Source organism: Catharus ustulatus, chromosome 2, assembly GCF_009819885.2.
Source record: "Catharus ustulatus isolate bCatUst1 chromosome 2, bCatUst1.pri.v2, whole genome shotgun sequence".
NCBI lineage: Eukaryota > Metazoa > Chordata > Aves > Passeriformes > Turdidae > Catharus > Catharus ustulatus.
Genome location: NC_046222.1, coordinates 100534860 through 100549983, shown reverse-complemented (window position 1 = coordinate 100549983; position 15124 = coordinate 100534860). Strand labels below are relative to the sequence as shown.

At 37.6% G+C, this 15124-nt stretch overlaps 1 protein-coding gene across 4 annotated transcripts in view; it reads left to right on the top strand.

Annotated features, from left to right (window-relative positions):
* The window catches only part of MYO16 (myosin XVI), a 374829-nt gene that overhangs the window by 170812 nt on the left and 188893 nt on the right, over positions 1 to 15124 (top strand). For all 4 annotated transcript variants that reach the window (XM_033052141.2, XM_033052140.1, XM_033052142.1 and 1 more), the window contains exon 7: positions 1949 to 2074. In XM_033052141.2, coding sequence (XP_032908032.1) covers positions 1949 to 2074 — 126 coding nt within the window. The remainder of the gene's footprint in view (positions 1 to 1948; positions 2075 to 15124) is intronic.

Sequence of the window (15124 nt, the reverse complement as noted above, 5' to 3'; positions counted from 1 at the left end):
GAACTTTTACACTGCTTGAAAATAACACTTGTCAAGTTGATGTCTGAATAGAAAATGTAATTTCTTCTGTTAAAACACACCCTCCTTCCACCATGAAGCTGTGTCAAATTACAGGAAAAATTTGAGGGTTTTGTACATTGGAAATCATAGCATGCAGAATCAAGGTTCTGCCCCCAGGGGAGTTTTGCAACCTTTCCAAGGGAAGATTTTGGATGAGTTGTACTGTATGCCTTCCCTCTGCATCAGTCTTGTTCATAGTGAAAACTTGATGCACGCTCTGTGTGTGCAGCTGAACCAGAAATAGCAGGTAAGGGAAATAATATCCTGAACTCTCATTTTAGTGTCTCCTATTTTTACAGTGACTTTGGAACTACATAGCTGTAATAACAGACCTTTTTATTATCATTATCCATCCATTTCAATCAGCAGAAAAAGAATATCTATGCTAACAAAGCTTTGAGGAGAAAAAGTCACACAGTTTGGTGATACAGGGACCAACTGTGATCTGACTTCTCAATTTCTGCAATATTCCTATGCCCTATTCTTACTGACTAGTGTGAGTATTAAATTCTTCTGGCTGGGGATGAGCAGTTATATTCTGCCAAATTCCAAATTCAGGTCTTGTCTCCCTTGTTCCCAGAAGTGAAGGGAATGTTTGATATCACAGCAGAGGACTATGAGAAAGTAAAGAGAACTAAACTGTAACCTGCATCAATCTCATCATATGAAATATGTGCCTCAACAGTTATTCACCACGTAGAAGAAACAATTTCCACCAAAGCCTGCTAATTACAATTTTCCCCTGATACAGTGTTCCTTTTAGAATTTTCTTCTTCTACTGTATTATTACAAGAGAAAATAATTATATTGTCCTATTATGTCTTTCCCTTTTTCTCTGTTCACAAAGCCTGTTTGGTATGATATTGTTTTTATATTTATTTTGCACACACACTTTCTATTTGTTCTAAGTAAAACGTCTGTTGGGGTTATTTATATAAAAAAAAATCTCATCCTATAAATAACATACAGTGGAATTGATTGCTTATATAAATGCCAAACACATACATAGCCTTAAATGATAATATATTGCAAAAGATAATGTCCAGCTCCTCAAATCATCCATTAATAAAGATATTTTTGAGTTTCTTTTTTTGTTTGCTTGCCATTACAGTTTTTATACTTTATCACTCCTACAGTATTTGCTACTCAGAGTGACAAGCCTCAGCAAATACAGCTACCTTTGAAGTTGTCTCTGCTTTAGCAGCAAGTTGCACTACTTGACATTCTGAGGGTCCTGCTGACCTGAGTTTCTCTCACTCTGTTACTGCATTTTCCACCTTCATTCTGTTCCACTTTGACTCTTAAAGTTTAGTGACAGAAAATCAACTAAAATTATTTAAACAATTACCAATTAAAATAATTAAGTATCTAGGGAAGAAATGCAAGTATAGAAAATAAAATCTTTGTGGTTCAAAATTGAGAAAGTATGTTTTTGTCACTAATTTTGTGCTGCAATCTCAATGTGCTTGGTTTGATTATGTTCTAATGGATTTATTTTGGAGTAGTGTCAGCTTACATCTGGAATATTTGAACTGCCACAAAGAAAGTTATTTCTAGGCTCAAAGAGAGCTCAAGCTCTGTTGAAATTTGTGATTCTACCTTGGCTCATGAAGTTTTTGAATGTGTTTGGAAGCATGTTTGCTTGAAGTTATATGTAAAGTGATAGAATAGATTGTTTAGTAGCTCACAAAAAGCTAGAAATATTTTTTTCTGGTGTATCTTCTTTATAAATGCTAAAAAAGATTAAGCAGTTGTTTTCTAGCCTGTAGTAATCACATGTGCATTTTGTATTTGCTGTAACTGTGATTTAGTAAAGATGTGAAGTAACACACCATGGATTAGTTCTTTAAACTATTAACATGTGCAAAATTTAACTTTTATATTTCAGCTGCATGTGGCCTGTGCTAATGGATACAAGAATGTTGCATCTCTGATACTAGATCATGGGGCTGATCTCAATGTAGTGGATAATCAGTACTGGACACCCCTACATTTGGCTGCAAAGTATGGACAGGTAAAGCATGATATTTCACCTGCTTATCTTTCCTTTATGGTAGTCTTCTGCAGCAATAGCAAATGCTTTCAAGTCAGGGGGCCTACTCTCACTTTAATGTAAAAACTTTCTCATTTGTGTAGAACAGATTGGCATCTCAAATGACAGAGACCATTTGAGAATGAGCCTTGTAAAGCTATCAACCCAATACAGCTCAATCTGCCACCAGCAATGATTTGTCTACAGCAAAAACTAGGTTTGCACTGACATTTGAAAGGATGACAAAATAAAAAAATTATCTGATTTATTTTATTTTTTTTTTTTTTTACAGTCTGATATCAAAGTGTACTTAGCTAATTTTTTTCCCCCTGTGTGTATGTCTGTATATAAATGTCCAGGATTCATGTAGTAGCTGTGTTAAAAATTTTCCAGTGACTGGGTTGTGGAAGTGTGTCCTGGGTTTAGAGGCCATGCCTAAACGTGACTTGTCCCTTTTAAGACCTTTTCAGTTTTCATTTTTCTTCAGTTCTCCTTCATCCTCACGCTCACTATTCACATTCAGTGACTCGTTTTTACAGTTTGGCCACTTTAGGAGAGTCCTCCACAGCTCTCCACCCACCTCAGGGCTCACAAATCACCACTTACCCCATAAATGTCTTCCAAAAACCTCTGTGATGCATCTTAACTCAGACTTCAGAAAATAAATAATATAATTTATAACAGGAAAATAGTAGAAAATGTAGCAAAAAAATAGTAAAATAGTAAAAATAGGTGTGTTAATTTAGATTAGTTAGTTCTGCTGGGTAATAGATTTCTCCTATGAGATACCCTGTGTCTGCTCTTTATTAGAGTGTCAAAGCTCTACATGTTTTCATAATAGATTAAGTCATTGGGGTATATATATGTATAAACATACATATACAAGGCCTGAAGTGTATCCTCAATAACTTCAGGTAATGTAAATTTACAGAGAAAAATTTCACACTAAGATATACTGAACCAAAGTTTTGTTAGCAAGTGAGGTACTTTGAATTTGCTGTAGATTTAATTCTCTCATTCTATCTTACCCTGTGCTGTTCTGTAATTTTGCTACAGTTCTACTTCTCTCACTGATCCCTCTACTCACTCTGCCTGTGTTCAGTAGGGCAAGAAATCTCTTACTCAGAAATGAGGAATAGCAGTGATGCAGTCTTTATCTTAGTCTCACGTTTTAGGATGGCTTACACGTTAGGGCTTTGCACTGTAACAATGTGGTTACACTACAGCTGTGCATTTCTTATATTGTGAAGCTAAACCTGAGTTTAATTGAAGAGGACTTGAAAGAACTCACTTGAAAGGGCTGGGAAGGAGCTTACCTTTCCTTATGTGTGTGTAGCATGCATATGTTTGCAACACTGCCTCTGGATGACTTGAAATACTCTTTTTCTTGTGAAGATAGGTATTTTTCTTTTAGAAACAGGCCTGTACATGTAAAGTTTGTAGTTGAAAGTGACTAATGGAAAAAATGTCTTTCCTTTGAAAGAATTCTAAGAGCTCAGATTGCTGTTTTTGAAATGATCCTTTTTGTAGGCACTTTTGAGCTGCATCTCCCTTCTATCCCACATGACAACAGTGTTAATTTGCTCTATTTCAGGAGTTTTCAGTGAGGAGTCAGGGACCAGCTGTACTAGTCTCTATACAGCCAGTGTAGATACACACAGAGAAAGACTATGAAGGAGCATTGGACACTAAAATTAGCTAAATACAGACCAAATATCTTCCTTTTGTAGTATTAATGAATAATAAAGTTTAGAGATATCTTATTATCATTATATATAATTTCCAGCATTATTAAAGAGATAAATACAACTTTTGTGTGTTTCTCTTTGTAAGAAACAAGTAAACAATTTAAATTCCATTATATAAGGGATTTATTACATATCTTCTACTTCTTTCAGTAACTACATCATCAGGGTTTTTTTTAAATTTCTTTTCTTATGATGTTACTTTTAAAATATCTTTTAGCCTTAGAATGAATTCACATGCATACCATATTTATAATTCCATTTTGAATAATTAATTAGAAACTAATATGAGTATTGCTCCTATTTTAGGTAAAAGTAGTATGGCAGATAGGGAATTACCTTAGACAAACCATGATTTGGATAGTCTCTTTTAAATTAAGATATATTTTTGAGGAAATAGCTATTTTTTAGCCAAAAATTTTAATGTTCCCTGAGAAAGTAATTAATAAAAATTCTGGACTTGATCCCTTACATTTTCACACTCTTCTAGCACATACTTGTGGCATATTTAAAAAAAATGTCACACTTGAAAAAGTTGCTACAGTGACAAATCTTTATCTTGTACTGGAAGTCTGTCATAAAGTCTACTTGGTTTTAGTTTACTGTCTTTTGAGTTCTTTGGAGGATTTCTGTCCTTACAGAAATGTATTTGAACAGCATAATAGCCTTTTCTTGTCTCATAGCTTGTCTAATAAGCAATGATCCTTTAATGAGTGGTCACAGAAATTTCAGAATACCTGTTTTAAACTATTGTCATTGAATAGTTTTCTAGCCCTGGTGCTGCACTACCTGCAACCAAACCCCATCCAATATAGGAATAATATAATATTCCAGGAGTCATAAGGACTGATAATTTTTCCTGTTTATAAAATAACTACAGATGTATTTTTCATGTAGAGAGGCTTCTTACCTTAATAAAATGCTATTGAGTTAGTTATACAAATTACAGATTTCAGTTTTGAGCTACTTTGTAGTATCGACCTTACACATGTATATTTTGCATATTATCCTGCAAAAAAAGTTGTGATAAGAAGGAATTGTTACTCTATTTTAGAGTGACATTCAGACTCAGTTGAAGCACCTGAGCTCTATGCATATACTGTTGCAAATACACAAAATGGGAAAAAAACCCCACATACTTGGCTATTTGTAAGAGCATAGCAATAGCAGACATGGCAGTAATTTACATTACCTGTAAAAGGGGAAAAGAAAAACCAAAAACCAAGGGAATGCATAAATTTTAAATTTATAGTGAAAAAAATTAATTTGCATTGACACAGGAGGAAACTTGTAAAGAATAAAGGCACTGCAAACTTCTTGTTACAAATCTCAGATTGTAAATGAAGTGGATTATAAAAATCTTACTACTCCATCTTCCACAGTAATTTGTATTTGAAATTACTGGTGAAAGATACATCAATCTTAGTGAACTTGTCATGTGAAATACATTGCATCCACACCTTATAATAAACCTGGCTTGTAGAGATTCCTTGATAATGGAAAACCCATTTTGATTTAGGATGGGGTTCTTCTCAACTAAATTTAGCGAACTAAACTTAAGGACAAAATCAAAGCATTTTCATGTCTAATGTGAAGAATCATCTCTAGATGACAACTCAGAAAATTATAGGGAATGCATTTAAAACAGGGATGATGGTTCATTGCTTGTAGGTCTGACTCTCCTTGGTTGTAGAAATCACAGGGAATTAGCATATATCAGAGGTGTAATCTGAACATTTTAAAATCCTTCATGAGGAACCCAGATCAAAGTGTGGGCCAACGGATGGGGCAACTGCCCACTGGAGTTCTGGGTGTCCCCAGTCACCATGAAGTGGGCATGGAGTTGATGCCTTACATAAAGCTGCTCAGAGTCAATCCTAGAGAAGGACTAAAGTTAGACACTGACAACAAAACAATCTTATCAGAAGCAAAACATAGTAGAATGCTGTTGTATTGTTTCCAGAGAGGGAATAAGTAAGAGTTTTAAGTGTCAGTATGTATTATATGATGTTGGAAAAAAAATTATCTGTGTCTATCTTTACAGACAGAAAACCAGTTTATTGGATAAATTTACCATTTAAAAACGTTATAGTCTGAATATTAAAACAGGGCATGGGTGAATGATAAATGAATTGTCCTGTTGGTGACAACGTGTAGATCTGGAGTAGAATACTTTTCTTGCATAGGAGTACAGGATATTGCTGGTGAGTTTGAGGCTTATGTACAGGATATAGCTTCTGAGCACAGAATAGGGCAGCTGAGGCTGCTGCCTGAAGGTCAGTCTCTAAGACAGGAAACTGCTTTACAGGAATAGATTAGGTTATTATTGAGTGTAATAGACTGTTAATTGAAATGCTATCAGTCTGCAAACATTAAAAAAAATAGACCTATTTTTAAATAATGCTATTCTGAGTTTCTAGGACTGCTGTCATTTCCTCTTCCATAAGTATTACGGCTAAAGGCAATTTTGTGTTTTTAATGCATAATGATAGTAACATTATTAAAAATATATATTATTGTGGTATTAAGATCACAGTTGCTTATGTTAATCATTTTACCCTAATAAAGTGATGGAAAATAATAACCTCTACAACACACATCCAAATCTGCATCTGTGACACCCAAAACCTCTTCAAAATAAGATTAAGGCAACAAAGATAGCTTAGAGAAATTAGAATATGTCAGTGGTGCCTATGTAAATTTAACAGGGTCTTTTGGACACAGACATTTTCAGCCCTGTGTTTGATGGCAGCTGGGGCTCCTTTGTCTCCCTGTCAGGCAGCAGGGCAGTGCTGGTGTATTTGTGGTTGCTGTGTGTGCACACCAGCGCAGGGCACACGTCCTCCCTCGGGTACCACCCTGCCCATGCTGGCACCAGCGCCAACTGCAGAAGGGCCACTTGTATTTCTCAGACTGGCCCCTTAATTTGAATTTAGCACAGCAATCACTTTGTGGATTGCTAGTAATCTGGCATTTGTAGTGCTGTCCCTGCTGGACATCTTCCAGCTGCTGTGATCAGGAGAGTGCACACTTGCCCTCCCCATGGTGGGAATAGGCTGCAGCTCTGACATTTGCCTTGGGTACTTTGGCACAATTCCCAGGCACAAGCTGTTTCTTTGTTGTTTATCACAGAAATGTCACCTTTCAAACAGCTATCAGAGACATGCAGGTCAGAGCTGACTCTGCAGTAGCTTAAACACTACCTCTCCCAAAATTTCATCCTTGTGGAATGATACCTGTGTCTAAACTGTTAAATCACTACATAAAAGAGGACTAGGGATTAAGCCAGGCAAAACAGCCTGGCTCATATTCATAATGTTTAGAGCTAGTTTCCGCTGTAGGAGATTATTCATGTTTGTAGAGAGCTGGTTGGAGTGGTCCAAAGGAGAGTCAGGGGGAGACCTAACAGTTAAGCAGTGTGGATTATAAGGGATACTTAAGCTTGCTCCATTGCACTCTCTTACTTAGTAAGACAGATTGAGCTTCTGGTTTTGAGGTTTAAAAGGTTTCATGATGGAAAAAAAGCAAAAAACTGATATGACATTTATTCAACTGCTGACTGGATCTCTGCAACTCCTGTACTAGGAAGGATTTCTTCCAACATAAATTGCAAATATCCCATATAAATTTAAAAAATATAAATATCAGATGCCTACCTCATGTTTCACAGCAAATTATATACATCCTGTGCCATTTTCAAATGGGTGAAATTGTCATTGTCTATTCTCCCTTACACACATTTGGTTGGTCTGAATTGCACTCTTCTGATTAGTCAGTTCATCAAAATACAACATTTCTTTCAGATTGTAAAAAGGACTTTGCTCCTTGCTGAAGTCTCAGAATACACCTTCTTATTAATGAATTTGTTCATTCTGTTAGAATTTGCTTCAGTGCAGAAGTATATGTGAATGCGCTGTGGGAAATGATACTTCAGAACTTCTGCAACTGCACTCCACAAATGTTTTCAGTGAAAAGAGTCTAAAGAAGGAAATGCTTGTTTAGTGTTTCAAAAAGAATACATTATAGTCACTCAGAAAATAAATATTTTCCTTTTCAAGTAGTTGGAGTCTTTAATTTATGGTCAGAAAATCCTCTAGAGAATGTTTTATCCAGACATACCTCACCCTTTTTTCTTCAGCCTTCTTGTCCATGTTTGACATATGTGATTGTACTCAGGTAGAAGAGTATTTCCCTTCAGATCAAATTACACTCAGCTGCCTCAAACAGAGAGCCCACTTTGGGATTTCTGCTTGTGGTATCTTTTTTTCACTCTCGATATATTCACAAGATTTCTATAAATTCAAATGCTAATTGTGGGCAGAGAACATAAGGCAAGGAATCCTAGATTCACACAATACCAAATGATAAGAAAAGAGTTTGAATTTCATATACAGACTAGGAAAAAATCTCAATTTACAAAATTACTATAAAATTCCCATTGTTTATATGTATGCTTTTAAAGCTAAGGTATCCATAGTCTGTATTATATACTTGGCTCTTGCAGGATCTCTCCAATCAATATAAATTTTATTTTCCTTAAAATACCATTTATAGTGACTTGCATATACGAGAGTCAAGTATGAAAAAAGAAATCTAACAAGGCTTTTCAGGCACAAACTTAGAGAGGTGGCAGATTTATGGTCTTGTCTGAAATAAAAATATATAACTTGCAGGCACATAACTTACTGCCCTCTGATTATGTGATCACAAGATCACAAAATATTTTCCCTGATTTATTTTATTTTTTCTCTCTCTAATTTCCTGGTGGATTGTAAAATAGAAATGTAGGTTATCAGTCTTGAAGTAATTACTGTTGAAGTTTTTACATCAGCTGCAGAAAACTATTTAAGTGACCTTTGCTTTAATAGCTGAAAACAGCATTAGGCTTTCCTTTTTTTTGCTGGAACTGTTCCAGAGGTTTAAAAGGCGTCCTGTTAGACCATACAGGTTAAACTTGCTGACTGCAGAAAGGTGGTGGTGACACTTGGGGAGCTTGTGTTCCATTCCAGGCTCTATGCCTGAACAGACACAGTGTTTGTGGTTCACTCCTTCCACACTTAGCCTGATTTGTCCCACTGCCTCCAGTCTGTTCCATTCTTGTCCTTATTCTATTGCCTTATTGTCTGATCCCTTTGCTTGGCTTCACATCTTTTCCTTACATGTTTTATCTGAATCCTGATTCCTTACCCAGTCAGCTTCTGCCCCTCCTCCTTTCCCTGGTTCTCATCCAAGCTTTCTTTTTTTTCTACTTTGACTTCATGCCAACCTTCCTGCCCTTCTGTCCCACTTGCTCCAGTCCCAATTTCCCCTGTTCAATCTCAGTGGATTTTTCCTCACATGTCACTTCTTTCATTTTTCTGATTAGGCTGTCTTTACCTACATCCTGGCTCCTTGCCACATTTCTCTTCTTCCCTTTCACTTCATTTATTTCATGCTGTTAGTTCCAGATTCCAGCTTTTTATCTATACCCTCTTCCATTTCCACACATTCCCCCTCAATGCTTTCTACCCTGCTGCTAGTCTTATTCCCACAACCTACTTTTTCTAATCTGTTCCACTTTGCTGACCACAGTTGGTTATGGTCCCCTTTTCTCTGCACTCAAATAGAAAAAAAAAATAAAAAAAAGGCTTCCTAATCTACATTGTATTAAGAAGGGAGATATGCAATGAGTTTCAAACATCATTTCCTGTGTTTAGAGCAGTACTGAGGATCACATTCGCAATTGCAGAGGAAATGCTCTTTAGCCTCTGAACACTGTTGCTCTTTTTTTAGGGCTTTACCTATGAAATTTTGTCTTTAAAGGATACACAATTATCTAAGGCATGCTATTATGTAATGGAGTACAAATACTTGATCTTAGAAGCTCAGTTCACAGTAACTCTGATGGTTTAATAGTTACCTTACTCCCTAATGTTGGGAGTCTGTGTCTTGGAATCTGTTTCACTCCCTAGGATAAGGTTCCTAACCTACATTTTTCTTCTTTATGTCCTTGATACTTGCTAAAGTGCCTATCATCACTCCATTTAATTAGTTAAATAGTCTCCAGTGTTATTTTAAGGAGGTATATTGCTCTATGCTTATCTGATCTTATTTATTAGATCTATGGAATATATGGTTAGCATTAAATTGCAACACTTCTGTCACAGAAGTTTAGTAATTATAATAATAACAGTACTAATAAAAATGGAAACTGCTTCCCTGATTTTCATTATTTCATTGCAAATCTTTTGAACATCCAAGTGTATATTTAAATAGGGCAGCTGTTACTGATTCTACTAACGTGTAGGCCTACAGTGGACTGTACTAGCTAAAGGGGCCTCCCTGATTTCTCCACTATAATAAAAAAACTGTCTTGCAAACATTGGGTAGCTGATTTTTTAGCTTAGCTAAGTTTTGATGATTTTTCCAAGCAGACAACAAAAAGAATATTCTCACCCTATGGAATTAATCTTCTACATTATAAAAGTTTTCAAATCATATAAACACTGAAGCTCACAAGGACAAGTAAAATGTTTTTCCACTCCTGGCTACTAGAAGTGCTTAATTTTCGGTTGTTTTATTTTTCTGTCTTAAAAAAAAAAAAAAAAAAAAAGAAAAATCATAAGCATTCACAGGCAGCGGTCCTAGCAAACTGCCTAACAAAAATCACACAGGTAAACATGCACTTTTCAACCCAGTAAGATAAACTTTAGTCATATGAGCAATAGAAAGCTGGTCCTTGTGAGGGCAGAGATAGGTCATCTTAGTGGTGAAGACTGCAGATTATAATGGTGTAACCAGTGATATTTCTTGTGTACTGTCTAGAGGTTTTGTTGTGTTTAGTGAACTTACACCTTTGATATTAAAATAATACTTGGTGATTTTACTGTATTTCACACAATAGTGAGAAAAACAAGATGGTAAAAAACCAATACTGATTTTGATTTAAGACTGTTGTTCCACTAGTTTCTTATTGTACATCTTTTTCTCACTGTGGATGAGCACATAATGGGTCCCCTATTCAGCAAAAATGAAGTGGTAACCAGAGAAGTGGCAGCAGGTAGAACAGAACTGCAGGAAGAAGGTAGTGAGGGCTTAGGCAGAGAGAACTGAGGAGTGGATATGAAGAAGTTCCTGGGGAATAAAAAATGGAGAAGGAGGTTAGGAGCTAAAAAGTTGATGGTGACTTAGGGATTATAGAAAATGTCCAATGTTGAAACAGAGAGGGGTGGAGAAGTGGAGAGAAATATTGGTGTTGGCAGGGAAGAAAAGTGAAAGACTGAAGGAATTTACTATTGGGGGTTCATGCAGATTGGATCATGCATATTCATTGCTGTGCAAAACAGCACATGAAGACATTAGCATAAAACCTCCAGCTTTCTGAATTTAAGACTTGTGCAGGTATCCCTCTGGTGGTAAAGAAAAGAGAATAAATTATCTCAGTTAGTGGCTCTGGGACTGGGACTTGGATAATGAGAGCTAAAAGCTCAGGCAGAGCCAACAGTTTATCCTTTGCAGGTTCTGGTACATATCTTGTGTCCTGTACGTGGCTTCAGAGGAAAATACCTGACCAGGCAAGAGAGGAAGACACTTTTCAGGAGTAGTGGTTCTGCTCTCCAGTAAAAAATAGCATGGCTTGAGAGCAGTTTGGAGATACCTTTGCAGCATGGGGAAATTCCTGAGGAATCTCTGTCCCATTACACTCGGTCACTCCTTCATGCCCCATATTTCCTACTCTGTCACTGCAGTCCCTTATCTGTGGCAAGAGGCCTTGAAGTCTTGCCAACACTAGTGCTTCTAAGCCTTTGTTTTATGAAACTCAGCATTGTTGTGGGTTTTTTTAGCTAATGTTTAACGCGTGGTAAAACAGCCTCTTTTTTGGCACAGGGCAATTGTACTTGGAGGCTCTAGAATGTGCATGTCACAATAAATTTATTTATGCTGCCTTATGTCACAGAATCATAGAAGGGGTGAGGTTGGAAGGGACAGCAGTGGGTCATATGGTCCAAACCCCCTGCTCAAGCAGGATTACCCCAGAGCACAGGATTATGTCCCAGCAGTTCTTGAATATCTCCAGTGAGGGACACTCCACAGCCTCTCTGGGTGATTGGTTCCAGTGCACGGTCACTTGCATGTAAAGGAGATTCTCCTAATGTTCAGGTGAAACTTCTTGTGAATCAGTTTCTGCCCAATGTCTCTGGTCCTGATGCTCAGAACCACTGAGCAGAGCCTGGCTCCATTCTCTTGACAGCCTCCCTTCAGATACTGACAGAGATTCATGTGGTCCCCTCCCAGTCATCTTTTCTTCAGAACAGGCCGAACTCCCTCAATCTATTTATGCAAAGAAGATGCCTCAGTACTCTCCTGACCTGTCACTAGGCACCACTGAAAAGAGCTTGTCTCTGTCATCTTTATGCCCTTCCTTAAGGTATTTACCCATATGGATGAGATTCCCCTGAACCTTTGTTTCTCCATTGAAAAATTCCAGCTCTCCTGATTTTTCCTCATATGCGCGGTGCTCCAGTCTCTTAATTATCTTAGTGGCCTTTTGCTGTACAGAAGGATTTGTATGGAGACATTCAGAAATGGGCACAGCACTGCAGGTGTGACCTCACCTGTGCTGAGTAGTGAGGAAGAATCACCTGCCTTGATCCATGGGCAACACTCTTCCTAGTTGTTGTCCAGGAAACCATTTGCTTTCTGTGTAACCAAAGCACACTGCTTGCTTGTGTGCAACAACATATTTACCAGAACCCCCAGGTCCTTTTTTGCAAAGCTCCTTTGCAGTTGGATAGCCCTCAGCATGTACTGGTGCCTGGAGTTGTTCTATTGCACTTAGTCATGTTGAGCTTCATGAGGTTTTTGTTTGCCCCTTTCTCCAGCTTGTTGAGGTCACTTGGGATGGCAGCACAACCCTTTCACATATTCACAGAATTCACAGAATCACTGGGTTAGAAGAGACCTTCAAAATCATCAAGTCCAACCCATGCCATAGCACCTCCACTAGACCATGGCACAGAGTGCCACATCCAGTCTTTTTTTAAACACATCTAGGGATGGTGACTCCACCACGTCCCTGGGCATACCATTCCAGTACTTTATAACTCTTTCTGTGCAAAACTTCTTTCTAATATCCAAATTAATTTTCCCTTGGTGCAGCTTGAGACTGTGTCCTCTGGTTCTGTCAGTTGCTGCCTGGAGAAAGAGACCAACCCCACCTGACCACAGCCACTTTTCAGGGAGTTGTAGAGAGTGACAAGGTCACCCCTGAGTCTCCTTTTCTCCAGGCTGAACAAGCCCAGCTCCCTCAGCCATTCCTCACAGGGTTTGTGTTCCAAGCCCCTCCCCAGCCTCGTTGCCTCCTCTGGACGTGCTCAAGTGTCTCCACGTCCTCTCTAAACTGAGGGGCCAGAACTGGACACAGCACTCGAGGTGTGACCTCCCTGCTCCTGCTGGCCACACTGTTCCTGACACAGGCCAGGGGCCATTGGCCTTTTTCAGCTACTCCTCACATTTAATGCCATCAGTGAACTTTGCCCCATCAACCAGATCTTTGATGGGGTTGTGAAACAGGACCCATTACTGATCCCTGGGTACAATGCTGGTCATTGGCCTCCATGTACTCTGCTTACCACTCATCATCAGCCTCTGGGCCCAGCCACTGGGCTATTTTTCAGTTTGCCTGAGTGGTGGAATGGCCCATTGCCTGTTTCTCTTCAGCAAGCATCACGTCAGGACAGGTTGTGAATGGATGTTCACAATGTAACTTCGCCAATATTTTCAGGACTTCCTCAGTAGCGTAAAGTGCAGCTGAGAAGAAGTACAGAAATAGGTGTCTTAAGATGTATTAATAATGGCCAAAGTCACAGCCCAAAGTACAGTGGGAACTGGAGCTGGAACGCTGCATGAATGGGAATACATAAAGTGTGGAGAATCTCGGAAGTCATGTGAAAATGAGGTCAAGGATCTGGCTTGGTGAGAAAAGAAGGAACCAGGGGAATGTAAAAGGTGGGACTTTCAGATGAAAGCATGAGACAGGATAATACTCTTTGCAGTAGCATTCCCAACAGTCAAAGGGTAAAATATCCAGTAATAGATGTCAGAGAGAGGTAGAAATATTGAAATTTGAGCAGAATATCAGGAAAAGAGACAGCCATGCTTTATGAATACAGAAAAGGTAACTAATTTTGTGTTTTGGGAAGCAGGATATTCAGAGATAAGATCTGAAAGTAGAAAATTAAGAAATTAAGGCTTGAGGTGTTTCCTGATATTCTTTCTAAAGGCACTGAATAAATAGTTAAGCATATAAAATGAGAAGCAAGACAAATTATATTTTATAAGCACATATTTTAAATAACTGCCATTACTGGCATTTTCTGCATAGTGATTCATGACACTGCCTATTTTTTTTTTATTTTTTAAATTACATGAATTGGCAAAGAATACACTGGAAAAACAGGAATATGTATATATACACACACTATTTTTTATTCATAGGTTTTATAATAATTCATTAGGTATTATGTACTTTCTTTACATAGTCATATGTATGTTATTTGTAACTCAGAAATTGATATACTTCTGCTTAGTGGTAATTTGATGTAATTATTCTCCAAATATTTCTTCTGTTAGGCACAATTCTGAAGATATGGTAATTATATTTTAAAATACTCCTTCTAAAACATTAGTGAATGAGGCAAATTCCAACACAAGAGAGTTGTGTATCCAAAAGCAGGTTATTAAAATTGTCAGTGACCTGAATACCTCAGTCTTGGTGACATGCATCAAGGAATCCCAGCAGGAGATATTTCATTGGCAGCAGGAAGCACTGATATTGGAGCATGGTATTTCTTGTGGTATAAATCCAAATCTTTGGTAACCCAAAAAGCTGTGTATTGTTACTAAACTGAAAATGCATTTCTTTCCTTCCTTTAATACAGCCTCCTTCCTTTAGGAGAGCTACTACCACTTTTATGGTCCATAACTAAGTATGTTCCTTTTATTCCTAATAAAAAAGACATATACATGTGTATATTTTTACATGTGTTGCAAGTTCTCAATGGACAGCAGGGTTAATTGGATTTGAAAATAAACCTGTTATGGCTTACCCACATCTAAGAGTTTGCTGAATTTTCTGCTGTTACTGCAAGAAAAGAAAGCCAGCATTAGAAATCTGAGGAGAGCAAGATCTCTTTATTTTTATAGAACATTTCAGCAATATTTTCTGGTTTTATATGGTTTGAAGTTTGGTATTTTCTTTGCATTTAATGGATTTCTCATTATCATGGTCCTTTCTATTAAGTTGCCT